The 25,669-nt window shown below is 57.9% G+C and overlaps 1 protein-coding gene and 1 long non-coding RNA gene across 2 annotated transcripts in view; both read right to left on the bottom strand.

Annotated features, from left to right (window-relative positions):
• Window positions 1-19,700, bottom strand: part of ADGRL1 (adhesion G protein-coupled receptor L1) — a 49,846-nt gene extending 30,146 nt beyond the window's left edge. The window contains exons 1-2 of the mRNA XM_055543001.1: window positions 19,426-19,700; window positions 1,057-1,219 (exon numbers count right to left, since the gene is read on the bottom strand). Coding sequence (XP_055398976.1) covers window positions 1,057-1,126 — 70 coding nt within the window. The 5' untranslated portion in view covers window positions 1,127-1,219; window positions 19,426-19,700. The remainder of the gene's footprint in view (window positions 1-1,056; window positions 1,220-19,425) is intronic.
• Window positions 19,701-24,935: 5,235 nt separating this feature from the next.
• On the bottom strand, window positions 24,936-25,655 carry LOC129624777 (uncharacterized). Its single transcript, XR_008701165.1, has 2 exons — window positions 25,529-25,655; window positions 24,936-25,425 (listed from the first exon to the last, which is right to left on the bottom strand). It is a non-coding gene; the product is annotated as an uncharacterized LOC129624777 (long non-coding RNA).
• Between the last annotated feature and the right edge of the window lie 14 nt (window positions 25,656-25,669).

Below are 25,669 nucleotides of genomic sequence, written 5' to 3'. Positions count from 1 at the left end.
GTGGAGGGCTGGCTCAGATGGGTCTGGGGGTGGAAGCAGCCCCGCCCGGCCCCACTGGGACTGTAGGGCAGGACCTGGACGGGCAGAGAACACTGGTGCTGCGGGAGTGGAGGGTGCCAGCTGGCCGGAGCAGTGCCAAGGCCTGGTGGCATGGCTGAATGACGCCCCTTCCACCTTTGAGGCTCTCTGTGAGAGGGAGCGCTGGTGAGCAGGGCCCACCACCAGTGGCCTCCAGACAGGGCTGGGAAGGGCGAGGCAGGGGGCACCCCCAGGGCGAGGGTGAGGCCGGCAGGCCTCCTCTCTCTGCCTCTCATCCCGCGCTGCCCTTGCCCCCGCCTGGGCCCACCGTGGGGACAGTAATTGAATAATCGGGTGAGGGTGGGCGGGCAGGCTCCGGGCACTAATTGTGGCGTATGCGGGATCCCGGGGCCGGCATAGGGCCGAGCCGGATAATTAGTTGTTTTTAAATAAACGTCAGCGGGCATGCTTTAATTAAGCCTTCTTCCCAGCGAGAGCCTCGGAGATGTAATCACAGAGAGACACACACACACACAGAGAAGACAGAAGAGCCTCACCAGGAAGGCCTGTCCTGGTCCTGGAGGCCACAGCCCAAATCCCAGGCCCTAGGACCCCTGGCGGGATGAGCCCTGGAGCTCTGGGTTGGGGGTGAGGGGCTGATTTGGGGACCCCTTGAATCAGGGTGTGTGATCACCAAGTCTTTCTCTGCTCCGGGTCTGCCAGATTGAGGCTGGGTGGGGGCCTGATTCTCTTAACAAGGGACCAGGAGGTTGTAGTGGTTGAGTCACTAAGTCATGTCCAACTCTTTTGCGACCCTCCGGACCGTAGCCTACCAGGCTCCTCTGTCTATGGGATTCTCCAGGCAAAAAGTGGGTTCCCATGCCCTTCTCCAGGGGAATCTTCCCAACCCGGGGATTGAACCCAGGTCTCCTGCATTGGCAGGCAGGTTCTTTACCGCTGAGCCACCAGGGGAGCCCTGGCCAGGGGTATTTCGGGGTTTCATCCCCCCAACCCTGCCTCGGCCCCCTCAACACCTACCTTGGGTGGCTGAGGTGACGAGGATGGCTGTGACGCAGAGACTCCAGAGCGCGGCGGCCAGGCGGGCCATGGCGGCGGCCAGGGGCGCGTTCTCGGCTCAGAGGGCTGTGCAGGGGGCCTCGCCCCACATCACCAAGTGGGCACCACGGCCTGGTCCACCAGCCTGTGGAGGACAGGGAGAGTGAGGCAGGGGGCAGGGCGGGCCGAGGAGGAGGGCAGGTCCCCTCTCTTTCTGCAGGTGCCCGAGGGCCTCTAGCCCGCTGCCCCGAGAGGGGTGGACCAAGCCGGCCGTATCTGACAGAAGCGGCACCCCTGGGCCAGAGGCTGACCCCTCCAAGGCCTCTGGCTCACGGTGCAACCCCCCCACCCCAACAGGTGGACCCACCCATTTGGGCACCTTGGATCTCCCAGAAGCACCTCCTGGGGTCTGCCAGTGCCCCCTTCCCCAGGTGGCTGGGGTAATTCTTCGGGCAGTACCAGCTAAGAAGGGCCTACCTGCACCCAGGCAGGCCCCAGACCCTCCATCCCAGAGGAGAACCCTCTGGAAGCCTCTTGAAATTGAGACCCTGCCAGTTCGTCTCCCGTACCCCAGCTACCTCATCCAGCACGGCGTCCAGGGTGGGGGACCCAGGCGTCTTGGCCCCAGCCTGCAGCCTCCCGGGCTTGGGCAGGAGTCCAGGGCCCCACCCCCAGCCCCTTGGCTTCCTGTCTCTCTGGCTCTGGAAGCTAATTAGAATCCAGCTGGCTGGCGCCACAGATCAGGGACCAGGGACAACTAAGTCCCCTCTTTCCTCTCGGGGGGATCCTCAGGGTGAGCTGGAGATGGGCAGGCGGGGTGAGAGGTGGGTGCAGCCCCTGGGGGGGCTGGGGAGGCTGGAGGAGGGGTGGGAGCTGTGTGCCCTCCCAGGCTAGCCCCCCTTCCCCAGTCTGTCCTTCCCAGGCACAGCGGCTTCGAGGGCACAGAGCCGAGTTCTGACCACTTTTTCTCCCTCCCAGCCTCTCCTCTTCTCACTGCTTCTGTCTCCCCTGGGATACTCCTAAGATGGGACACCCAGATCTCCACGCTTGGTCCTTTGCTCCATCTACACCCCGGTTCTTCAAGTATGACCCTGGCCCAGGGGCACCAGCCTGGACAGCAACTTGCTAGAAATGTACCTTCTTTGAGGAGGGTCAGCACCCATGTTTCTTTTTTAAAACAGTTTCTCTTTTACTTATTTGGCTGCGTTCTTAGTCATGGTTCACCAGCTCAGTAGTTGTGCGGCCTGGGTGTAGTTGCTTTGTGGCGTGCGGGATCTTAGTTCCCCGGTCAGGGATCGAATCTGCACCCCCTGAATTGCAAGGCTGATTATTAATCACTAGACCACCAGGCAAGTTCCAGCACCCCATGTTTTAACTGGCTCTCATTCCCTGATAGCTCAGTTGGTAAAGAATCCGCCTGCAATGTGGGAGACCTGGGTTTGACCCCTGGGTTGGGAAGATCCGCTGGAGAAGGGAAAGACTACCCACTCCAGTATTCTGGCCTGGAGAATTCCATGGACTGCAGAGTCCATGGGGTCGCAAAGAGTGGGACACGACTGAGTGACTCTCACTTCACTTCTAGTGTGCAAACCCTTGGTCTGTCCTCTACTCGCATCCCCCCCGTCTGTCCTATGGTCTCAACACCAGGGACAAGCTCATACTTTCCAAGCCTCTTATTTACAGTTTGGAATCTCACAAAAGAGCCCTGACGACTGGTTTCTTTTCCCCCCACAGTTGAAAGCCTATCAACCAGCCCGGTAAGCTCCCTGACCCCACTCTTGCCTCCTGCTCTTCTTCAAGCAGCCCAGACCCTGCCCCAGGGCCTCGGCACTTGTCACTTCCTCTGGGTGAATCTTCTGCCTGCCAGTTATTCACACGGCCTCTTCCTCTGCTCCCTGGCCTCCTTCAGACCTTGGTTCAAATGTGACTATTTCTTTTTTTTTCACGGATGTGCCCCTCCACAGGCAGGGATCATTGCATTGTTTTGGTCCTGCTTCCACAACAGGCCTGAATGTTTGTTGAACAGCTGTTGTTCAGTTGCTCAGTCACGTCCAACTCCTTTGCGACCCCATGGACTTCAGCCTGCCAGGCTCCTCTGTCCATGGGATTTCCTAGGCAAGAATACTGGAGTAGGTTGCCATTCCCTTCTCCACGCTGAATCAGTCTCAGAACCCGAACCTAGGAATCCTCCTCAATTACCAACTTCTCTGCTCCCCTCCCCTTCATAAGCTCCTCCAGCAAGTTCCATGGGCTCTGCCTCCCTCCAAAGTACCCTGTCAATCTGCCGACTCCCCAGGGCCACCACCAGGCCCAAGCCGCCACCCTGCTGCCCCCAGAGGCTTGTCCTGGCCTCCTCCTCTTCCCAGCCTCACTGCCTCCACTCAGTGCTAAGGCCAGCATTCAGTGATGTAAATTTGAGTGTTAACCTCCCCTTCTGCTCTCCCCTGGGGTCTCCGTTCCTCACCAGGACCCAGAGGCTGCTGGTTGGGCTGGTGTCACCACGTTCTCCAATGCAACCCTCCTCGCAGTCCTAGGAGCTCCAGCTTCTTTCCGGCCTGAGCCCTTGCCTGGGCTGCCCCTCTGCTGAACAGTCTCCCAGTACCCCCATCGCCTGCTGCAGCTTCTCAACACTCAGGGCTCACCCTCAAGGTCACCCCAGCAGAGCAACCTGCCCTGACCGCCCCCAGCACTCCTGTACCCTCGCTTGCCATTCTTTAGCCCTGTTTTTATTTTAATTTATTCTGGTCACACTGTGCAGCTTGTGGGATCTTAGTTCCCTGACCAGGGACCGAACCCTTGACTCCTGCAGTGGAAGCGCACAGTCTTAACCACTGAACCGCCAGGGGAGTCCCTAGCCCCATGTTTAATTCACAGCACCTGAAATCACCTTCTTTTTTCTTTTAAACATTTTGCCTTTTTAAAGAAATTATTTATCTGGCTGCACTAACTCTTAGTTTCAGCATGTGGAATCTAGTTCCCTCACCAGGGATAGAACCTGGGCCCCCTGCATTGGGAGCCCAGAGTCTTAACCACTGGACCACCAGGGAAGGCCCTGAAATCACCTTCTTGTATAAGCAGGTCTATTGTCAGCCTTCCCCACTAGATCATGAGCCAGTTGAGGGCAGGGACTCAGCACAGCTTCTCAGGGAATGAAGATTTGGGCTGCTCACTCATGGGGCAGGACATCCCTCCAGGGCTGTCTCCTCTCATGAGAAATAGAAAGTAATTTTCCGGCGCAGCTCCCCCACCCCGACCCCCAGGACTTTCCCCAGCTCCCAGCCTTCAGCAAACTCTCCCCTCTACTTACTCAGCCCACAATCATCTCTCTCATCCCACAACCCTGTCCAGATGTGGCCTTGGATGGTTTCCTTTCATTTTGAAGCATTCTTCAATTTTACATGGTCTGGGGCGGGGTGGGGTGGGGGGCATCACCTCATTCCCACCCGCATCTTCTACCTTCCAGACTCGGGGTGGAGAGGGGAACTGGCGCTAGGCTGCTGGATGCTCCCCTCCCTGGCTCTCCCCTAGGGAGTGTAGCTGGTTAGCATTCTCCCTCTGGCTCCCTTAGGGAGTTAAACCAGTTAGCGCCTGGTTAATGCTGAAGAGGCTGCCAGATGCCAGGCTCTGGGTGCGGCCGGCCAACATGGGTCTGGGGTCCGACTCGGTCATTTCATGCCCCAAGGCCCTGAGTGGGTCCCCCACCCCCAGTTCCCTTGACACCTTGTTTCTGCAGGGTTCTCATAAGGACCGCAGCCTACATGCACAGTAGGCCAGCACAGGCCCATCAGAGGATGCTGTCCCAGAGTAAGGAGGGTCAGGACCCAGGAAGCATCCATGAAGGAGCTAGCTCTTCTCCTCCGGCCTGGCCCCGCTCCCCGGACCCCCAGGACCCCAGCCCTCTTCCTGTCCACACCCCACTCAGGGATTCCACCAGCCTCATGGCTTTAGACACCATCTGTACCCGTGACAACTGCCGCCTCTGAGTCCCAGCCCCGTTTCTGTCCTCACATCTACACTTCTGTCTGGATCTCCAAAGCACCTTGACCCGACAACGACCCGACCAAACTCCAAGTTTCAGGGCATGGTCCCCCCTGGCACCATCCTCCCAGGGCCTTGGGTCAGAATTCAAGGAGTCAAAATCTGGGATTTCCCTCTTCCCTCACCCCCACAGTCAGTTCAGGATTAAGTCCGGGGTCTGCACCTCCAGAACAGCCCAGCATCTCTCTGTCCATTCTCAGCATCAGTCCTCCAGACCTGGGCATTCCCATCTTCACCAAAGAGCTCTGATCCCTTCCCCGCTGCCCTCCAGCACCTCCACTCCCACATCCCAGGCTTCCCCTGGCAGCCAGAGAGGCTTTTTAAAAGATTGTGGTATCACACACACACGCACCGTTGTTTAGTTGCTAAGTTGTGTTCGACTCTTTGCAACTCCGTGGATAGTAGCCCACCAGGCCCCTCCATCCATGGGATTCTCCAGGCAAGAATACTGGAGTGAGTTGCCATTCCCTTCTCCAGGGGATCTTCCCCACCCAGGGATCAAACTTGCATCTCCTGCCTTGGCAAGCAGGTTCTTTACCAGGGAAGCCCTATATATATGTGTGTGTGTATATATATATATGATGTAAAACTTGTGATTTTAACCATTTTTAAGTATACAATTCAGTGGCATTAATTACATTCACAATGCTGTACCACCAGCACCTCTATCTATTTCCAAAACTTCTCTATCGCCCCGAAGAGAAACGTGTGTGTGTTAGTCGCTCAGTTGTATCCGACTCTCTTTGTGACCTCACAGACTATAGTCCACCAGGCTCCTCCGTCCATGGGATTCTCCAGGCAAGAATACTGGAGTGAGTTGCCATTCCCTTCTCCAGGGGATCTTCCTGACCCAGGGATTGAACCTGGGTCTCCTGCACTGCAGGCAGATCCTTTCCCATCTGAGCCACCAGAAACTTTGTACCTGCTGATCAAGAACTCTTGTCTCCCCGCTCCCCTCAGGTCCTGGCAACCACTCATCTGCTTTCTGTATCAATGGATATGCCTGTTTTGAGCATCACACACACGTGAAATCAGATAATCAGTGGCCTTTTACGTCTGGTTTGTTTCACTCAGCAAGATGTTTCTGAGGTTCACCCATGTGGAAGAGTATGTCGGTTGGGTTCCTCTTCCTGGCTGAGTAATATTCATTGTACGAATGGACCACATTTCTTCATCCATTTGGATAAAAAAATTTAATTGGAATATAGTTGATTTACAAGGTTATGTTAGTTTCGGGTATACAGCAAAGTGAATCCATTATACATATACATATATCCACTTTCTAAAAAGATTATTTTCATGTATACACCGCTACAGAGTACTGATAGAGTTTCCTGTGCTATATAGTAGGTCCTTATTAGTTACGTATTTTAACAGAGTAGTCTGTATATGTCAATTTATTTTTGTTTGTTTTTGGCCATGCCGTGTGCCTCGCAGCATCTTAGTTCTCTGACCAGGGACTGAACCCTAACCCTAGGCAGTGAATGGAGAAGGGACTGGCAACCCACTGCAGTATTCTTGCCTGGGAAATCCCATGAACAGAGGACCCTGGTGGGTTACAACCCATAGGATGGCAAACAGTTGGACAAGACTGAGCAGCTAATAACACCTAGGCAGTGAAGATGTGAAGTCCTAACCACTGGATGACCAGGGAATTTCCTATCCATTCATCAGTGACGGATACTTAGGCTGTTTCCACAGAGAGGACCTTTTCTTTCAATTTATTTATTTTTAATTGAAAGGTAATTGCTTTATAATACTGTGTTGGTTTCTGCCAGACATCAACACGGATCAGCCATAGATATACATACATCCCCTCCCACTTCAGCTTCCCTCCCACCTCTCGCGCCATCCCACCCCTCTAGGTTGTCGCGGAGCGCTGACCTGAGCCCCGAGTCATGTAGCGAATCCCCACTGGCTGTCTAGTTTACATACAGCAGTGTATATGTTTCTATGCTCCTGTCTTCATTCATCCCACCCTCTCCTTCCACCCCTCCCGCCCCCACGTCCGTAAGTCTCTTCCACAGAGGGGACTTTCTAAAGACAATCTTGGGACCTCCCTGGCGGTCCAGTGGTTAGGGCTTGGTGCTGTCACTGCCGTGGCCCGGGTTCAATCCCTGGTTGGGGAACCAGGATCTCACAAGATATGTGGCGCAGCCAAAAAAAAAAAAAAGAATCTGAACACACTGCGCCCCTGCTTAAATCCTTGCCAGAGCTCCCACTTCACATCCTGTGAGACCACACACGCCCGGCTCCTGCCCCTTCCCCGCTCCTCCGGCCACGCAGTCCTGGCCTGTGCCCCTTAGATCTCAGCTCATGTCCCCCCCTCAGAGATGCGGTGGGCCTCCACCACCCTGCACCATAGCCGCTGGCAGCCAGTGCCCGCCTGGCCCATTCCCACCGTCCCGTAACCTCCCACGGCTCCGTTTTTCTCTCAGTAAAATGGGGCTGCTGCTTAGGGTAGCTGCACAGCATGATGAATTCACACCCAGGGAACATGCAGGGCCCTGCCTGGTGTGCAGTGAGTTCAAGGTGTCCCCTGCTGTGCTGTCATCCCCGCGCCCACCAGTCACGCCACTGCCATGTGACTCGACTTGTCCACTGGCGGATTTCCTTCATACTCCTCCCCCGCCCCCAAGAAGGGAAGCTCCCGAGGCTCCCCCTGGCATTTATATGTGCAGTACTAGCTGTCGTTCAGTTGCTCAGTTGTACACTATTCTTTGCAACCCCATGGACTGCAGCCTGCCAGGCTCCTCTGTCCATGGGATTCTCCAGGCAAGAATTCTGGAGCGGGTTGCCATTTCCTTCTCCAGGGGATCTTCCTGGACCAGGGATCGAACCTGCATCTCCTGCACTGGTAGGCAGAGTCTTTACCACTGAACTATCAGGGAAGCCCAGATGTATAATAGGTCCACAAACAAATATTTACCAAATGAACACAGGAATGGTGGTGGGGATGGCTGGGCAGGGCATCTGCCCTGTGACCTAGGGGCCAAACCTGACCCACACGGGCTGGGCACCATTGCTTCAGGGGCACAGAAAGTGTTCCCTATGGGCTGCTGCTGCTCCTGGAAGCCCCATTCCTGGAGCAGCTCCCCCACGAAGCCCCAGGCATCCCCAGGGCTGTCCCCACCTCGGGGTTGGAGTCGGGGGAGCTGGGCACAGCAGCTCTATCCCCTCTCTTCCTGGCCTGACTGCACATCCACTCGGCCCTGGGCAGTTTCTCCTGGCACCTGGTGCTCACTTAAGTGAGGAGGCGAGGTCAGACGTGGTGAGGTGGGAACCACCTGGGAGATCCAGGCCTGACCAGCCCTGAGGCCTTGGGGTGGATGGAACTATATTCCCCCCAGAAAAGATACGATGGCGCCCTATCCCCCAGCACTTCAGAATGGGACCTTATTTGGAGATAAAGATGTAATCAAGTTAAAATGAGTGAGGTCATCAGGGTGGGGTGTGTGTGTTTGTGTGTCTGCGCGCACTCAGTCATGTCTGACTCTTTGTGACCCCATGGGCTGCAGCACGCCAGGTTCCTCTGTCCATGGAATTTCCCAGGCAAGAATACTGGAGTGGGTTGTCATTTTCTTCTCCAGGGGATCTTTCCAGACCAGGGCTCAAACTCTCATCTCTTGCTTTTCCTGCTGTGGCAGGTGGATTCTTTACCACTGAGCCACCTAGGAAGCCCCAGTACGGTGGACCCTGATCCAATCAGACTGCTGTCCTTATAAAAAGGACATGGACCCAGACCCACACACCCCCAAGGAGAACACCCCGTGAAGACGAGGCAGAGATTGGTATGACGCGCCTTCAAGCTAGGGATTGCTGGCCAACCTCCAGAAGCTGGGGCAGAGGTTCCTTCTCTGTGCCCCTGGAAGGAACCAACCCAATGCTTCCATCTTGGGCTTCTGGTGTCTATAACTTGGAGACAATACATTTCTGTTAAAGCCACCCAGCCTGGCTTTAACAGCAGCCCCAGCGAACTCACACAGGGGGTCAGGGCAGACAGGGCAGGCAGAGATGTGTGATGGGCCTTGAGCCTCACAACTTCAAGAAAACCTTTCTGCTCCAGGGGTGTGGGGGGTCAGCTGGGACCTCCCATTTGCCAGAAGCACCCACGATGGCCAGGGGCAGCAGCTGACAGCACTGTGCCCCATTCTGAGCACTGCATGCCTGTATCTCATGTAATCCTCATAAGGACTTAGTAAGGATGGGGGGTGCATACCCACATTTTATAGGAGAGGAAAGTGAGATACCAAGGGCACCCAAGTGGCAAGGGGGCTTGGAACCCCAGGCTGATCACAGCAAGCTGGGGAGACCTGGGGGCCCTCAAGAGGTCGCTCTTCTGGGCCCAGACTGCTTCTGTAAGCCTGAGTGGCCTCCAAAGTGGGCATGCCCCCAGGGGTCAGGTGAGCGCACACCTGTGTCTGTCCCCACTTCGAGCCTCAGGGAACTGGAGTGTTTGGGAAACTTGTTTCCCAATTTAACCCATGGGAAACAGGGCTCGCCACCCTCACGTTGAGAAGGGAGACTGGGCCCCAGGTGTGTTAGACCCCCAGGTCATGCAGGCTGCCCACTGACCCCACACCTGCCTCTGTTTTTGCCTGAGCCCCACCTCAGTCTCAAGTCAAGGGGCAAAAGCAGGGATGTCCTGGGGGCGGGTGATGCAGCCCAGGCTCTGTCCTCAGGTGCCCTGGGATGGGGCAGAGGAGGGCAACAGGAGGAAAACCGGCTGCTGGCAGAGAGGGGGAGCCGCGAGCTTGCCCTAGAGTGTGGTTGCCATGGCAACCCTCTGTGCTCGAGTGGGTGGGAGTCTGAATGCCTGGAGGTGGGGGACACCACCAGCAGGATTCTGGGCCCCTGAGAACAAGTCTCCTTCCTCTTGCTCCCTCCTCAGCAGCCTGAGTCCTCCCCAAACCCAGCAGCCAGAGAGCCCAGCTCCATGGGCCCGCCTCCTCCAGGGAACCCTCAGGCGTGGCCGAGTGGGTAAGCGGCAGACCTGGGCTAAGGCCAGGGACTTGGCTCCTGGGTCTGAACCTGCTGTGTGCTATTTGCTCTCAGGCCAGACTCCTGGCCTCTCTGAGCGCATCTCCCCATCCCAACTCTGGGACTGACAGACTGCCGTCACAGAGGTGGAGCAAGTGCCAGAGAGTGTCCGGCACATAACCTTCTTCAGGAAGGGGGCTGTGGGCTCTGGGGGTGGGGTCAGGCTAGGGTCCCCACTGAACCCTTAGCTCCACCCCTTCATCTTCCAACATCTCAGCAGAAAGCAGCCCAAGTCCTCCGAGGTGCTCAAGAACCTCTCCTCCTCCCATCCCCGCAGCGGCTCCTGCGGCTCCTCCTTCGGCATCTGCTCACTGTCTCCTCAGGCCTTGGTCCCCTCCCTGGTCCAGCCCTGCCACCTCCTCCCTTCTCTCCTGCTCTCCACCCTTGCAGCCCAGCCTATTCCCCCTATAGCTGCCAGAGGGCGCCGGTGAGCACCTGAGTCCCCACACTGTCCCTTTCCTGCTCAGAACCCTCCATGGCTCCCACCACATTAGGAGCAAAGGTCAAAGCCCTTCTTCGGCCCACAAGACCCTGTGCACTCAGCCCCATCCCGTCCTTACCCTCACCTCCTTCCACCTTTTCCTCCTCACTCACTAACACCAGGCACAGTATCCTCTCAGGGCCTTTGCACAGGCTGTTCCCTCCTCCCCAGACCTGCAAAGCTCCTCCCTTGCCTTCTTCAAGTCTTTACACAGACGCTGCCAGCTCTGGGAGGTCCTGCTAGCCCCAACATTCTTGCATCCTGCTCTCCCTGGCACTCATCCCTATCATGCCTGCCATGCTGCTGCTGCTGCTGCTGCTAAGTCGCTTCAGTAGTGTCCGACTCTATGCGACCCCATAGACTGGACTATGCAGCCCACCAGGCTCCCCCGTCCCTGAGATTCTCCAGGCAAGAACAATGGAGTGGGTTGCCATTTCCTTCTCCAATACATCAAAGTGAAAAGTGAAAGTGAAGTTGCTCAGTCGTGTCCAACTCTTAACGACCCCATGGACTGCAGCGCACCAGGCTCCTCCGTCCATGAGATTTTCCAGGCAAGAGTACTGGAGTGGGGTGCCATTGCCTTCTCCATGCGTTTTACTTATTTGCTTATTATCTCTCTCCCACTAGATGTCGGCGCCACAGGGTGGGGTTTGTCTGCCTATAAATTTTAAAAGGTCACTCTGGCAGTCGAGTGGCAGGGGTGGGACCATTCAAAGCCTTCCCTTCTCCACGGATGCCTCCTCCTTGGTCTCCTCCACATCTATCTGCCACTCCCACCCCTTCTGATCTCCATCCTGCACCCAGAGTGCTCTTGGCAAAATGAAAACTCCACATCACTGCCTGCCTACAACCCTCCATGGCTCCCTATTGTCTCAGAGGCTGCGACTTGGCATTTCAGGCTTGGATTTCCTGCTTTTTTCATCACCTTCTCTGCTCCGGCCTATTCTTTCCTCACCCCCCACATCTCTCACCCACATACCCAGAGGACTCCTGCCCTCTGTGCCCTCTTCCTCCAAAAGGCTCTGTCCCCCAGGACTGCGTTGGAACCCACACTAGCGGCACACTGGGCCTCCACATTTTGCTCCCCTCATTGGACTTGGGCTCTGCGGCTGAAAGTCTATCTATCCCATCAGGGAACATTCCATCATGGGTTGGCCTGGCTCTCTGTTGCATGCCCATTTCTGGTGAGGAGAGCGTTCTCGTTAATTCGTTTAATGAACAAAGATGAAACAGACCCTTGGAAGAGGTCGTCCATTCAGGGGGTAGTTACCCAGTTCCCACCTGGTCACAAGTACTTTGGAGGAAAATAGACTCGAGGCAGAGAAAGAATGGGGGTGGGGTGGGGAATATGTGTCAATACAAACATAGATGGGGTGGTCAGGGAACACTTGGCTAAACAGGTAACAATTTAGCAAAGGTCACAAGGAGGTGAGCCACTGAGGTACTGGAGAAAGAGTATCCAGGCCATGGGAAGAGCACACGCAAAAGCCCTGAGGTAGGTAGGAATGTGCTAGAGCATGGCTCTGGTTCAGAGAGAAAGGGGAGAGTGGGAAGGGGTGAGGGCAGGTGTAGAGGGCAGAGCGAGCAGGGCCTGCAGGAGTGAGCCGGGAGCAGTGGAGCTTCTTTTTTTTAATATTTATTTATTTGGCTAGGCCAGGTCTTAGTTGCGGCACGTGGGATCTTTAGTTGAGGATATGAACGTTGAGTTGTGGCATACGGGGTCTAGTTCCCTGACGAGGGATTCAACCCAAGCCTCCAGCATTGGGAGTGTGGAGTCCTAGCCACTGGACCACCAGGGAAGGCCCACGCTGAGACTGAGTGGGGACAAGACGTGCCCTGACTCGGGCGAGGGGAGATGAGACTCTATGTGTGGGGGGTGATGATGAGGGCGGAAGGTGCTCCCTGCCCCCACCCTCTTCGTTTCTCTAGGTCCATCCTGCTGTCTGAACCAGAAGCCTGCAGTTTCCCCGCCCCCTCCTTTCCTTCTGCCTTCCAATTGGTCACCCACTGAATCATGTCAACTCTGTCTCGAAAGCCCTGCACGGGTCCCTCTCTGAGGTCTCAAGGCCCCGCCCCCGCCTTCATGTTGACAGCCGTGGTGGCTCCACCCACACCGGCCTCGCCCCCACCCCCCCTGCCTGGGCTCCCTTCCCGCCTGCCCTCCACAGTTCCCGCCTATGAAGCAGCCAGAAGGAGCGCACACTAAACATTCTAACCCCGTTTCATGGCCTTGACCCCTTCCCAGGCCTCCTCAGCCCTGTGCACAAGTAGAAACCCAAATCCAAAACAGTCCTTCGGGCCCCAGGACCGGCGTCCTGTCTCCCTGCCTGGCCAGGGAATGTCTTTCCTTTCCAGTCTGAGCTGCCCACTTCTTTCTGACCTCAGGGCGGGTCCCTTCCTTTCACTAACTCTCCCTGACTCCCCTCCACTTTATCCCTCCTTCCCTTCCAGGCCTTGGCTGGGAAGCCCTCTCCGCCAGTAAGCTCTCCCTTACAGGCCATCCGGCCACCTCTTCGATGCTCCTGTCCACAGCGGGTTGGAACCACGGGCGGCCCGAGACCCATTTCCACCCCAAGGTGCTCCCTGACCGGTCACACGCCTCACATACACTCCAGGTCCCGTAGCTGCTATCTAGTCACTCAGCTGTGCCTAAGTCTTTGCGACCCCATGGACTGTAGCCCGCCAGGCTCCTCTGTTCCTGGAATTCTTCAGGCCAGAATCCTGGACTGGGTTGTCATGCTCTCCTGCAGGGCATCTTCCCAACCTGGGGATCAAACCCTGGTCTCCTGCATTGCAGGCGGATTCTTCACTGCTGAGCCACCTGGGAACCCCCCAGGTACTGCAGAGCAGTGCTGAAAATGGTCATGGGAGCCAGGGCCTGTGGCAGACATGGAAGAAGGCTCTGCGGCCCTCTGCTACCACCAAGCTGGCAGTGAAGGGGCAGAGACCAGAGGGTGAGGGAGATGGTGCTCAGCGGGGCAACAGGGAAGAGGCCCCAGGTCTCAGGGTCCTAGGTTTAAATCCCAGCTGTGCCCACTTTAGGCTGTGTGACGATGCAACTCCCCCTGCCCCCACCACGGTCCCTCCTCTGCCTTCTGTCCTGGGGAAATGGGACGAAAGTCTCACAATGGTGGTTGTGGGGCTTAGAAATAATATTCAGCGATTCTACATGACTCTTTTATCTTATTTATTTGCCACACCTGCACAGCCTGTGAGACCGTAGTTTCCCCGACCAGGGATCGAATCTGGAACAAGGCAGTGGAAGCCTGAATCTTAACCACTGGACCACAAGGGAAGTCCCCACACATCTCTTTTAGGGCACCAACTATGTGTGAGGCACTGATCGAGGTGTGGAGAGACAGCTGTGAATGAGCCAGACATAAAGAACACTAAAAAAAAGTCAGTCCTGTGATGTACTAGTGGTTGGTGTGTGTGTGTGTGTGTGTGTGTCTGTGTGTTGCGCAACGTTAAATACAGTGATGGAGAAAAGCCAGACATGTCATAAAGCTCTGGGAAGGTGAGGAAGGAGCCACAGAGGTGCCCAGGGAGGAGAAGAGCATTCCAGGCAGCAAGCACAGCTTGTGCAAAGGCCCTGGGGCTGTTCTGCGGAGGCCCCACTGGTTTGACAACCAGTGAGAGAGTGGGCACAGGCGAACGGCAGGGGGTGTGGGCAGGGAGGTGAAAAGGACAAACACCACCAGACTCACCCCTCTGCTGATGAGGGTGCATTCAAGGGCACCCTGACCTCCATCACCAGGGGCAAAAAAGGGTGGGTGGGTCTGCCAGGATGGGAGTTGACTACCTATGGACTGGGCACTGCACCCAGCCAATAAGCTTTACCGCTTTCAAAGGATTAAGAAGACGAGGAGGAGGAAATTTATGCAACAGAGCTGCTAAGCCTGCCAATGTCTCCAACACTTGCTGTCTGGGTCTTCACAGAGGGAATCTGCAGACCCTCGATCCAGAGCAGTGGTACTCACCTGGGAGGGCCCATGATTTTGCCCCACCTGCCCCAGGCTGTTTGGCAAAATCTGGAGGTCTTTTTAGGTGTCATAACTCAGGGGTGGGGGGATTGCTCCTGGTATCTAGAGCGTGGAGGCAAAGGATGCTGAAAAGTCCAGGTCTCCTCTCAAAGAATGAACGACACAGCCCCAATGTGAGGAACGCCATGGCTGGGAGACCCTGCCCTGGGCCCCTCGCCTGTCTGCCTCACCTCCCTGACACCAGATAGGAGCACCCACCTGGCTTCCTGGTCTGTCTGGTATTTTTAACCTCGGAGGGAAGAGCCCTGGCTATTTTTAGTTTTGGGAGAGGGGGAACAAGGGTATTTTTAGCCTGAGCATCTAATTATTGCAATTTTTATCTTCCCCAAATTTTGGATTTGGGGGAGGATGGTGTGGGAGGGGGTGGCGCAGTAGTAAAGAACCTGACTGCCTGTGCAGGAGACGCAAGAGACGTGGGTTCGATTCCTGGGTCGGGAAGATCCCCTGGAGGAGGACCTGACAACCCTCTCCAGTATCCCTGCCTGGAAAATCCCATGGACAGAGGAGCCTGGCGGGCTACAGTCCATGGTCGCAAAGAGTCAGACATGACTGAGCGCTGAGCTGAGCTGAGGTGGGGGGCAGGGGAGCTTTTGCTTGGCTGATTTCCTAGGATCTGAAACAAGGGTAGGGTGGGGTCCCATCATCCTATGAGAGTCTGAGTCAGTGTCCCCCTGGATCAAAGCTGCTCAGGCCTTGACCATGACATTCCTACCCCCAGCAAAGGCGGGGGCCCCCACGTGACCCTCTGGGCTCTAAACCCTATATGCACACTGCCCCATGCCTGCCCACAGGGACACCCTCACACACTGGGGCACCCATGAGGCCCTCTCAGGGAGCTGCCTCACAAGTGTGTGCATCGGGCAGGTGCTGGGCTGGCCTGGCCTGGCCCCTGGTGGGTAGCCCTGGCTCCCCTAAGAGGACCAGGGTCCACAGGGACCCCTCAATGTGCAAAGCCGGCGAGGGGGAGTCCCTTGGGGTCTCCGTCCTTTGAGAGACTCCCCCACCTCCATTCACTCAGCTAAGAGTTCTCAAGCACCTACTGTGGGCCCGGCCTGAGTCTAGGCACCTGGCGTCCAAAAGCAAACCAGGGAACAAATTCCCCAAGAGCTCGGGTCCTGATCGGGGAAGACATACAATAAACAAACAGGCACAATAAATCAGTAAATTACAGAATGTGGGCAAAGTCATCCTTGCTAGGGAAAGTCAGGAGGCGGGTGGGAGGCTGAAATTTTAAACAGGCTACATGGGATAGATAAAGGTTACTGAGGAGGGGACAACCCTCATCCCTGGGTGAGGGAGCAAAAGCTTTGCACGTGTCAGGGGGAGGGGCCCGGGCGAAGGAGCCGCCAGTACAAAGGGCCTGTGGTCGAACTGCATGCTTAGGAGCAGTGAGGAGAGAGGGGGCGAGGTGGAAGGGGTGACAGGGAAGATCATGAAGGTCTGGACCCTGGGACACCCCATGCTTGGGGTGCCAAGATGAAGGGGCTGCCCCACCCCAGCTGGTGCTCTGGCCACTCTGGAGGGGAGATATATGCCTTCTTCCCAACTCCTATGCTAGGAGCCCCTTGACTGAAATTGCTCACGTCACTAGACTGTGAGCTCCCTGAGGACAGGACTGGGGTACTGTCCCCCTGGCGTCCCCAGCACAGTGCCAAGTGGAAAAGACACTTGGCAAATATTCACAGGTTTCATGAAGAGGTCTGCTCAGCCTTGCTCCCAGGAGCCACATGTGCACACACAGCAGGTGCACACAAGACACAGACAGCTCCTGACACGTGGAAACACACACACATCCCCTCTGCAAAACTCACAAACACTAGCACCCAGGAGAACCTTATGAACACAGGACCAGCCTGTCGGACACGTGGCCACACACAGGCCTGTCCAGGTTACCATCCTAATCACAGCACACATACCCACAGGTCACAGCTGCCTGGATTCTCAGGGCGGTGGGACCTGCTCCCAGACCTCTGTTCTGCAGCCCCCCTGCCACCTGGGACCCCGCTTCCTCTTTCATCAGGGTGGCTGAGCCCAGGGCTGGGAGGGGCGCTGGTGCAGTCAGGTACAGTTCTGGACCCAGGGAACCCCCATCTCAGGAGCATCACCCCCCTCCTCACCTCCCTGGAGGGTCTGGAAGAGGGGAACTGTCTGGCGTCTGGAAATTGAATCCTCGAGAGGAGCCCACACAGAAACCAGAGCCTTCTGTGTGTCCTTGGTCACACGTCTGGGTCTAGCTGGAGAGGTAGGAGGGGGCAGTGACTGACAACTTCAGCTCCCTGTGGCCAGCAGGGGCTGGGACGGGGATGGCAGGCGGGGGGGCGGGGAACTGCTCCTCCTGTTCTCCATCAGGGGCACCCCCTCTGGGGCCAGGCAGCACAGCCTCCTGGGGTTGGCACCCCCAACCCCTGATGCCCAGGCTGGGGCTGAAGCACCACGCTCTCTCCTGTCAGCCCCCCACATGGCGGTGGTGCCCAAGCCAGGACCAGACTGCTTGATGTAGACAGACTCCAGAGGGGCCAGGACCCCCTGAGCTCCTCCCCTATGGCCCACCTCCCAGGAGAAGGGGCTCCCCAGGGCAGGCTGGGAATAGAAACCAGGCTGCGAGTCTCCTGCCTTCCACCTCCTCCCTGCAGGCCCCACGGCACCCAGGTGCAGCTGGTCCCCAGCTCCCTGCCCTCCCTCAACCCTAGGCATCCTCTCCACGCCCAAGGGCAGCAATCAGCATGGATCAGCCAGCTCCCCAGGAGAGGGGGTTGGGGTGGGCACCCCATGCAGAGCAGGAGTGACAAACGTGGGGTGAGCTGAGGCCCTGAGGGAGTTCCCTGAGGGAGAGGAGGAAGAAGGTGGCAATGCCAGTGGGAAGGCCGGGCACTCACATGTGAGCACACACATATGTGGCTTGGTGCACCGGGGCCCTTGCTGCCAGCCAGGGATTGAATTAGTTCCCTTTTCCGCTTTCCAGATGATTTTTCATCTCTGTAATTAATGGGCAAGTCAGTTCTGAACAGCATGGCAGGCAAATTACTAGTTAGGAAAATCACGGATAATTTTCTCGATATGATAATGAAGGTTGTATTCCTTCTCTTATTCTCCCTGTTTTCATCCTACTTTTAAGTAATAAAATCGGCATTAGAATTTGGGGGTGGGGGAATGGGAAGGAAGGAGAAGTCACCTGCCCCCACAGCTGGGGCCTGACCCATCAGCGGGTAGTGCTCAGTCCCTGGCCATCAGGCAGATGGAGAGAATGAGAGACGGGGACCCTCCGTGGGACACCCTGATGACCCATTCAGGGTGCCAGGCCTAGGAGACCAGGTGGAGGGCGGGCAGCTCCCAGGCTGTTAGGCCCGGGGGTGAAGGAGTTGGGGTCTGCGATCAGGTTACAGGTTCCCGCCCGGCCCTTGGGTGCTTGGAGAGGGGAGCAGGGATCACCCGCCTCTTCCCAAGCAGAATTGAGATCCACCAGCCCTGAGCAGACAAGTACTCTCATGTGTCCCCCATATCTGTCCCTCAGACTGTCCAAACCCCTCTCATCGGTGACTCCTGTAGCAGCGAAGAGAACAGGGCAAGCCGAGAGAGGGAGAGAGAGGCAGAGAAAGAGAGAGAGGCGGAAAGGCAACCAGCCATCTTGGCAGCCATCTTGAACCCCTCCCCCTGCTCCCCCAGCTCACCACATGTTTGGATGTGGGCCGAGGAACCCAGGCCCCGGGTCCTGCAGGAACCAGGAGGAAAGGGGGCCCTGTCTCAAGGCTGCGATGGAGGGACACCCACTCAGCTGCCATGACTGTGTGCGCGCGGGGGGCGGGGGGGTGGAGAGGCGGGGGAGGGAGGAGCGGAGCGCGAGGAAGGTCCAGTGAGGGGCCGGGCAGCGATGGGGCTGGGTGCTGACCGAGCCTGGAAGGTTAGGGCCAGGGATGTGTCTGAGGGCTGTGTGCAGGCGGGGGGCAGTGTGCCTGTGGGGCCACTTTGGCCACGGCGGGAGCACACACACAGCGCTGCCCAGGCTCTTCTGGCACGGACTCCTGTCCCAGGCAGATGGAAAAATGACAATTGAAACCCCAAGCTCTACTCGGCGAACACCTGGGAGAGTGGGAGGGCTGGACCTCAAAGCCCGAATCCGGATGGATGAAACCCAACAGCTTCCCAGGCTTAACGCGGTACCGCGGAGGGAAGATGCTGTGGACGGCTACAGCCGACCAGACACCCAGACAGACCCCTCCCCATCCCCCGCGCCTCTGCCTCCCAGAGAAAAACAACCCCCAGCCCGGCTTCGTGGGGTGCCAGCCCCCGACACGGCTCCTCCGGGGGCTGGGGCCGGCGCGCGGCGCGCACACGCACCCTCTCCGCTCACACCCAGACACCTACACAAACAGGGCGCCAAGCACCCGCGCGCACACGCACCGGGGACACGCAGGCACTGCCGCGCCGCTTCCCCACAAAGGCTGGCGCGCGCGCGGGCACACGCAGCCACGCGCGGGCACACTCGCGGTCCCCTCCCCCCACGGGCACCCCGCGGCCGCGCATCCGCACCCCCGACAGTCCACGGGGGCTGCCCCTCCCGGCCCCCTCACCGGTGGGGTGAGGTGCAGGCCGCCCTCCATCCCCCTCGCGCTCAGGTGCTGTGACCCGCGGTTCCAGCATCCCCTCCCCCTTCCTGGCCCGGACAGGCCCGGGCTCCCATCCTTCCTACCTCGGCCCCCACACCTGGTCCAGGTACGGCGTCTCCCTCGCCCGGGGTCCTCAGACACTCACCTGTCCAGCGCCGCTCCGGGGTCGGCCTTGCGCGTCTCTCCTGCGGCTCCGCGAACCCAGGACCCCTGCCCGGCACATCTCCCGGAACCCGGACAGGGGGGAAATCGGGCGAGGGGTGGCGGGGCCCAGAACCGCTGTCACCAACCAAAAATTTAAAAAAAAAAGAAGAAGAAGAAGCGGATTACACAGCTCCAAAGGCGGCCCCCTCGCGGCGGCAGAGACTCGGGGCTGGGGGCGAGCGTCCGCGCCCCTCCCGGGGAGGGAGGCGGCGGAGGCGGCGGGGCGGGGGCGGTGTCAGAGCTCCGGGGGCTGGGGCGAGGCGGAGCCCCCCGAGGCGGCGCCAACAGCTGCCCGCATCTTCCCCGCAGCTCCGCGGCCCCGACGGAGGCGGCACGTGTGCGCCCAGGCGACTTCCCAGCCCCCTCCGACGGCAGCAGCCGAGGGGTTAACCGAGCAGCTAGGGAGCCCCTGCAGCCCCCCGCCGCCCGGCGGCGCCGCTCCGGGGCCCACGCGGCCCCATTCGCCGGGGCCTCCTCAGCAGACGGCGGGGCGGGGGCGCCGCAGAGCCGACAACTCCCGCGCCGACGGCTCGGGCTCCCCGCAGTGGCCACGGGGGGCTCGGGTAGGGGGCGGGCGGCGCGGAGCTTGTTGGGGGGGCGCGGTTGTAGGCGGGCGCGGCGGCGTCGCGCCCCCGGGGTGGCCGGATGGGGGGGCGCCGGGCCGGGCCCGTGGGCACCGCAGGACGCGCGGACCGAGCGGGCGCCGGGCACCAGCAATGACAAGCCGCCTGCTCGCCCCTCTCCCCGGCGCACCCGCTCCGGGAGGGGGGCGGCGGGCACGCGCAAAACCCGGCCCGGAGCCGCCGCCCGGGACCGGCCGCCGCAACCTGCCCAAGCGCACCGGAGGCCGGTCCGAAAACCCGGAATGGACTTTCCTCCCCTTCGCCCCCCCTCTTGTCCCTATGGAAAAACCGGGAGAGGGAAGGAGTTGTGCTGGATCCCGGCTTTGGAACGGGAAGTGGGGGAGGGGAGACAGGCTCGAGGAAGACCCGGAGCGGATTTTGCAGGTAGTGGAGTAAAGGAGCTTTGCCCGGTGAGGGGAGAAATGGGAGCGATCTGGAAGGCGTCTGCAAAACCCGGGTTGGATTAGACAGAGATGGGAGGAACGAAGGTAGCTGCGACAGGGCCAAATGCACCCCGGGCACGCAAATTTCGGGCCGGACTCTTCCTCGGGAGACGGAGTAATGCGTCATGCCTAATGCAGTGGGAATAAGCAAGACCTGGCCTAGAGCTCCCAGACCTGGGCTCGCAGGGGTCTCCGGGAGGGGGCTATTTAGTGGCTGAGGCGGCGTGGGCTGCCCTCGTCTTCCTGGCAGCGACGTGCAAGAAGGAGGGGCAAAAGGAGGGCTGGACTCGGGCACGAAAGGATCTGGAGCGCCGGCTGCACCGAAGCAGGCAGGTAAAAGCGGTTTCAGGATCCAGGGGCGATGCGAAGGGAATGCAATGAGGAGGCCGCTACCCTGGGAGACCAGACCTACAATATAAGGCAAGGGAAGACCGCAAAGCCAGGACTGGAATATGCGGGATGGGACAAGACCCTAGCTAAAGATCTGTGGCAACTGGTCAAGGACTGGGAACTGACCGGGTCGCAGGAGCGGAGAGGGTGGGTATTTGGGGGAGGTTAGTATCTATAAACGCCTCAAAGGTCTTGCTTTGGAGGGGGTGGGGCGGCCGAGAGAAAAAATTGCATTTTAGGTTTTCGGTAAGTGCAAAAACTCGGTATGGATTTCCGCAGCCCAGCAACTATACTGCAGCTGGTGGACTTGAAGTAGGACAAGGAACCAGCGGGTTCCTAGGCATCTGGCCGAGTGAGGCCTAGGGCCGGCTTCATGCTGCAGCTGCAGAAGGGAGCCCCGCACCCCATCTCCCTGGTTGGGGAAGGCAGTCCGACTTGGCGTGGATTCCCAGAGCCAGAGCTGTGACTGCCAAGACCCACAGTGGGGGCTATAAAACCGGGCCCCAGGCCAAAAATAGGCACTTTGGCAGAATAGACAGCTCAGTGCAGGGTAGGGGCTGAGGAAAAACTAGAGGGGAGCGGGTACTAGAAGGTCCTGAGAGGTAAGATCCGGTGAGGATCTCGGGAGAGCGGACCTGGAAGCCTGGCGTTTTATGAAGGATGGGTGCAAGGGGAAGACTGATGGATGGGAAGGAGCAAATCCCTGGTTTGGATCCTTAGGGAAGGGAATCATCCAGTGGAGGTCTAATTAGCACACGGGCCAGGGCATACCAAGTCCCGGCTGAATCTCAGGTAGACACAGAGCAGGCAATAGTGGGGAGAGTGGGGCAGACAAGTCCGGACCTGGATTATAGAGGAAGGGGATGTGCTGAGGACGAGGAAGGTGGCAAACCCTGGTCTCTATCTCCAGGGAAGAGAATGCATTGCCATTCCAACTTGGCTCTGCAGAATGGGTGAGGAATTGAGAAACAGCGTGGAAGTAGCAATGGAAAGGGTTGGGGTGACAAATAGACAAAACTTGGGGCAGGCTTAGAGGGGAGCTATAAAAATCTAAGAAACCCTAAAAGGAACATCTGCAAGTGAATAAACCCGTCCTCTAAAAATCCCTTCCCAGAAGCCTGAATTTAGGGAAAAGCAGAGACTCCCCAGGTGGTACAGAGGTAAAGAATCCACCTGCCAGTGCAGGAGATGCTAGAGATGTGAGTTGGATCCCTAGCTCGGGAAGATACCCTGGAGAAGGGAATGACAACCCACTCCAGTATTCTTGCCTGGAAAATTCCACGGACACAGTCTACAGTCCATGGGGTTGCAAAGAGTCGAACAGGACTGAGTGACTGAGCACGCACAGAGACGCCAGACTTCCAGGCTGACCGGGTAACCGGGGGCTACCTCTATGGCACCCACCACCCTCCACCTGCTTCTGTGGGCAACCATCATTTCAGGACTGGGCAGGGATTCTCATAGCCTGGAACTGGGGCCAAATCCAGCCCTCAGACTTCAGGGGTGGAGACAGTGGGCGGGCTAACTTCATTCCTCCTTCACACGCAGGGTTCCGTGGCTGTAGACCTTGGGCCTTAAATACGGATGGTCAGGCCCATCGGCTGGATCTAAGGGACCAAATATGTATGAAGTGGAGGTTGGTGGCTGCGGAGGGGGTCCTATCCATTTATGGTTGGTGCAGTACCAGGATGGGAGAATGGGGGAGGTTCGGCTTCTCCACACGTCAGTTTCCCACTTTGAAATATCTCCGCCGCACCTGGTAGAATCCATGAAAGGCTTTGGCGGTACCGCAGGGGGCAACCAGGAACCCTCCCCCCACATCCACACAGCCAGCTTTCTATAAACCTGGCAGGATTGAAAGGGGGACGAACGTGCAGCTCAAGGAAGGCTGAGCATCTCCAGAGCCCCCTGGCTCCTAGTCCTCCCACCACCCTGCCGTCCAGCCCTGAGTAGCCCACCCACCTGCTCTATGGAGGGACCCTCGGAACCAATGAATGTGCCTGGGGGACGGTACTAACTTGCGTTCTTCAGTGGCTGCGAGAAGCGGTGTCTTTAATTTATACGAGGGAAAGGAGTGCCATGCTTTAAGGAACCCCCGGCTCAGCTTGGAAAAATCCTGGCTAAGACTCCCCTCCCCCAAACCCTCCTCTTTTTTCTCCAAAGCCCGTGGTCAGCAGAGCGCCCCGTGTTGTGGCCGGGATCGGTTTCACTAGCCTCCATTCTATCGCGGTTTTTAGGCCTCGCGGGCGAGGGGCTCAAGAGGCGAAGGATGAGTAGAGGCTGGGGGCGCAAAAGAGCCCCAGCGCTTCTCCCCGAAGACCCCCGGCTGCGCAGCCGCAGTTGAGGCCGCGCCAGCAGCCGGGCTCCTGAAACTAACGCGTCCGCGCCCGCGCAGTCTCGCCCCAGCTCCCGGCGCCCAACACCGCGCGTGTCCGTACCCGCGCCCAGGACGCCCTACTCCCAAGGCGCTTCTCTCTTTGCGCATCCTACCTGTGCCTCGGATTCTCACGCTCAGCGTGACCCGTGTCTTGGATACCCAACGTCCTGTCCATCCGGCGCCTGGACATCCACTTTTCTCTTTACCCTATGCCAGAAAACCCTCACACCCAGGTGGCCCGCGCCTAGGACACCCCACGTAAGGATCCCCCGGCGTCTTGGAGACCCTACATTCTGCGCATCTAGCATTTGGCGCACCCTGACCTCAGACGTGGATAGCTCTACTCACCTGTGCCCTCCTCCTGTGTCCACGTGTGTGGACCAGTGCTGACCGACCTGGGTGCTGCGTTCGTCCACCTTCCTCTGTCCCCGATCTTCTGAGTCCTCTACCTCAGGGCTGGCGCCCTCAGTCGTGGGTGTCCTGTTTCTTCGTGTTCCTTAGGTCCGTGTGCCGGAGGTGCGGGAACTCATGGGAGGGCGTCGCAGGGGTTGGGGTTGGTAATGAAACACGTTCCTGGTCTCAGGAAAAATGCTCAGCCCTCCACTGCCCACCAGGCACCTGCAGCCCAGATACACCTAGAGCCCACTCAGCCAGCATGTATGACCCTGAGGGGCTTCTCATTCAGTGTATTCATTCCTTCCATGTATTCCTCAAACACGGAGGACCCCCTTACAGCCTTTAGTGGCTGGGGGCTAGATGTTGAGAATGCCCTAGTGTCTTGCCAGTAAGACTGGAGTTCCTCTCTGGGGCATCCCTGTTCAGTGGGTAAGGCAGGCACAGAAAGCATGATGGAAATAGCCCTGTAAAGTGAGCAGGGTGCTAGGGGAGTGGATGGTGAACTGTCCAAGCCTTGAAGAGTGGGTGGGGTGGAGTTCTGTGTGCCCCTGGCTCTCCTGGAGGCTTCCTATACCCCCACCTTGGGCACTGCCGGAGCCCCATCCTGTCCTTTATGCCTCGGCTCAAGTGAAAAGGCAGGTAAAGGGGTCTCAGAATTGAGCTGGGAGGATATTGTGTGGGTGGGGATTAATTCCAACTGCTGTCATTGGCGGGGGCAAGGCAATGCATTCAGTCAACAATCATGTGTTGAGCACCTACTGTGCACCTGGCATTGTGCTAGCTGCTGGGAACACAGCAGTGAATAAGGCAGACAAGCTTCTCTGTTCTTGGGGCTGACATTCCAATCAGAAAGACAGATGAGAAATCAGACAATTAAAAGGTACAGGATGTCAGAGGATGATCAGTGCTATGGAAGAAAATTAAGGAAGACCTAGAACATGGTGACCGGAGAAGGCAATGGCACCCCACTCCAATACTCTTCCCTGGACAATCCCATGGACAGAGGAGCCTGGTGGGCTGCAGTCCATGGGGTCGCTAAGAGTCGGACACGACTGAGCGACTTCACTTTCACTTTTCACTTTCCTGCATTGGAGAAGGAAATGGCACCCCACTCCAGTGTTCTTGCCTGGAGAATCCCAGGGACGGGGGAGCCTGGTGGGCTGCCGTCTATGGGGTCGCACAGAGTCGGACACGACTGAAGCGACTTAGCAGCAGCAGCAGCAGCAGCAGAACATGGTGATGGCTGCAGTTTTAGGTAGAGGAGGTCAGGGAAGAGCTCACTAAGAAGGTGGTATTTGGATAAAGACTTAAAAGGAGTCCTGGGGAGACCAGGGATGGGGGGGGAGGGGGTTCCAGGCAGAGAGAACAGCCAGCATAAAGGTCCTGAGGTGGAAACATGCTGGGTGTTCAAAGGATCAATGAGAGGGCCTGTGTGGCTGGAGGGAGGGGGTGAGGGCAAAAGGAGAGGAAGGTGAGGGTAGGGAGGTAATGGGCTAGACCGTCCTGGCCTGATGTGCTTCAGGGAGAATTGGTTTTTAATCAGAGTCACCTGGGAGCAATGGAAGGTTCTAGGCAGAGGAGGGTTTTCCCCTGACTTATATGTTCACAGGAACCCTCTGGCCGTGGTAAGATTTGAGAGGGAGCCAGGAGACTGGGGAGATGGATTCCACAGTCAATCCAGGTGAGAGGTGATGGAGGCCTGGAACAGGGTGCTGGGGAGAAAGGGCCAGATTTGAGGCACAGCCTAGGGACAGAGCCAATAGGACACCTTAGTCTTTGAATCCCCCTTCCCCAGCAGAACTTCTCAAATTTCACCTCTGGATCACAGTGCGGAGGCTGCACCTTCCTCACTCCCAGGAAACAAGAGTCCAGGAAGCCACCCAGGTCCAGTCTGAGCAACAGCTGGCAGGCAGCAATGGTGGTCCATTCCCAGTAAGGCACCAACTGGGAGGGGAG

The sequence above is a fragment of the Bubalus kerabau genome, chromosome 1 (genome assembly GCF_029407905.1).
Source record: "Bubalus kerabau isolate K-KA32 ecotype Philippines breed swamp buffalo chromosome 1, PCC_UOA_SB_1v2, whole genome shotgun sequence".
Taxonomy (NCBI): domain Eukaryota; kingdom Metazoa; phylum Chordata; class Mammalia; order Artiodactyla; family Bovidae; genus Bubalus; species Bubalus kerabau.
Note: the sequence above shows the minus strand (reverse complement) of the source record. Positions and strands in the feature narration are given on the sequence as shown.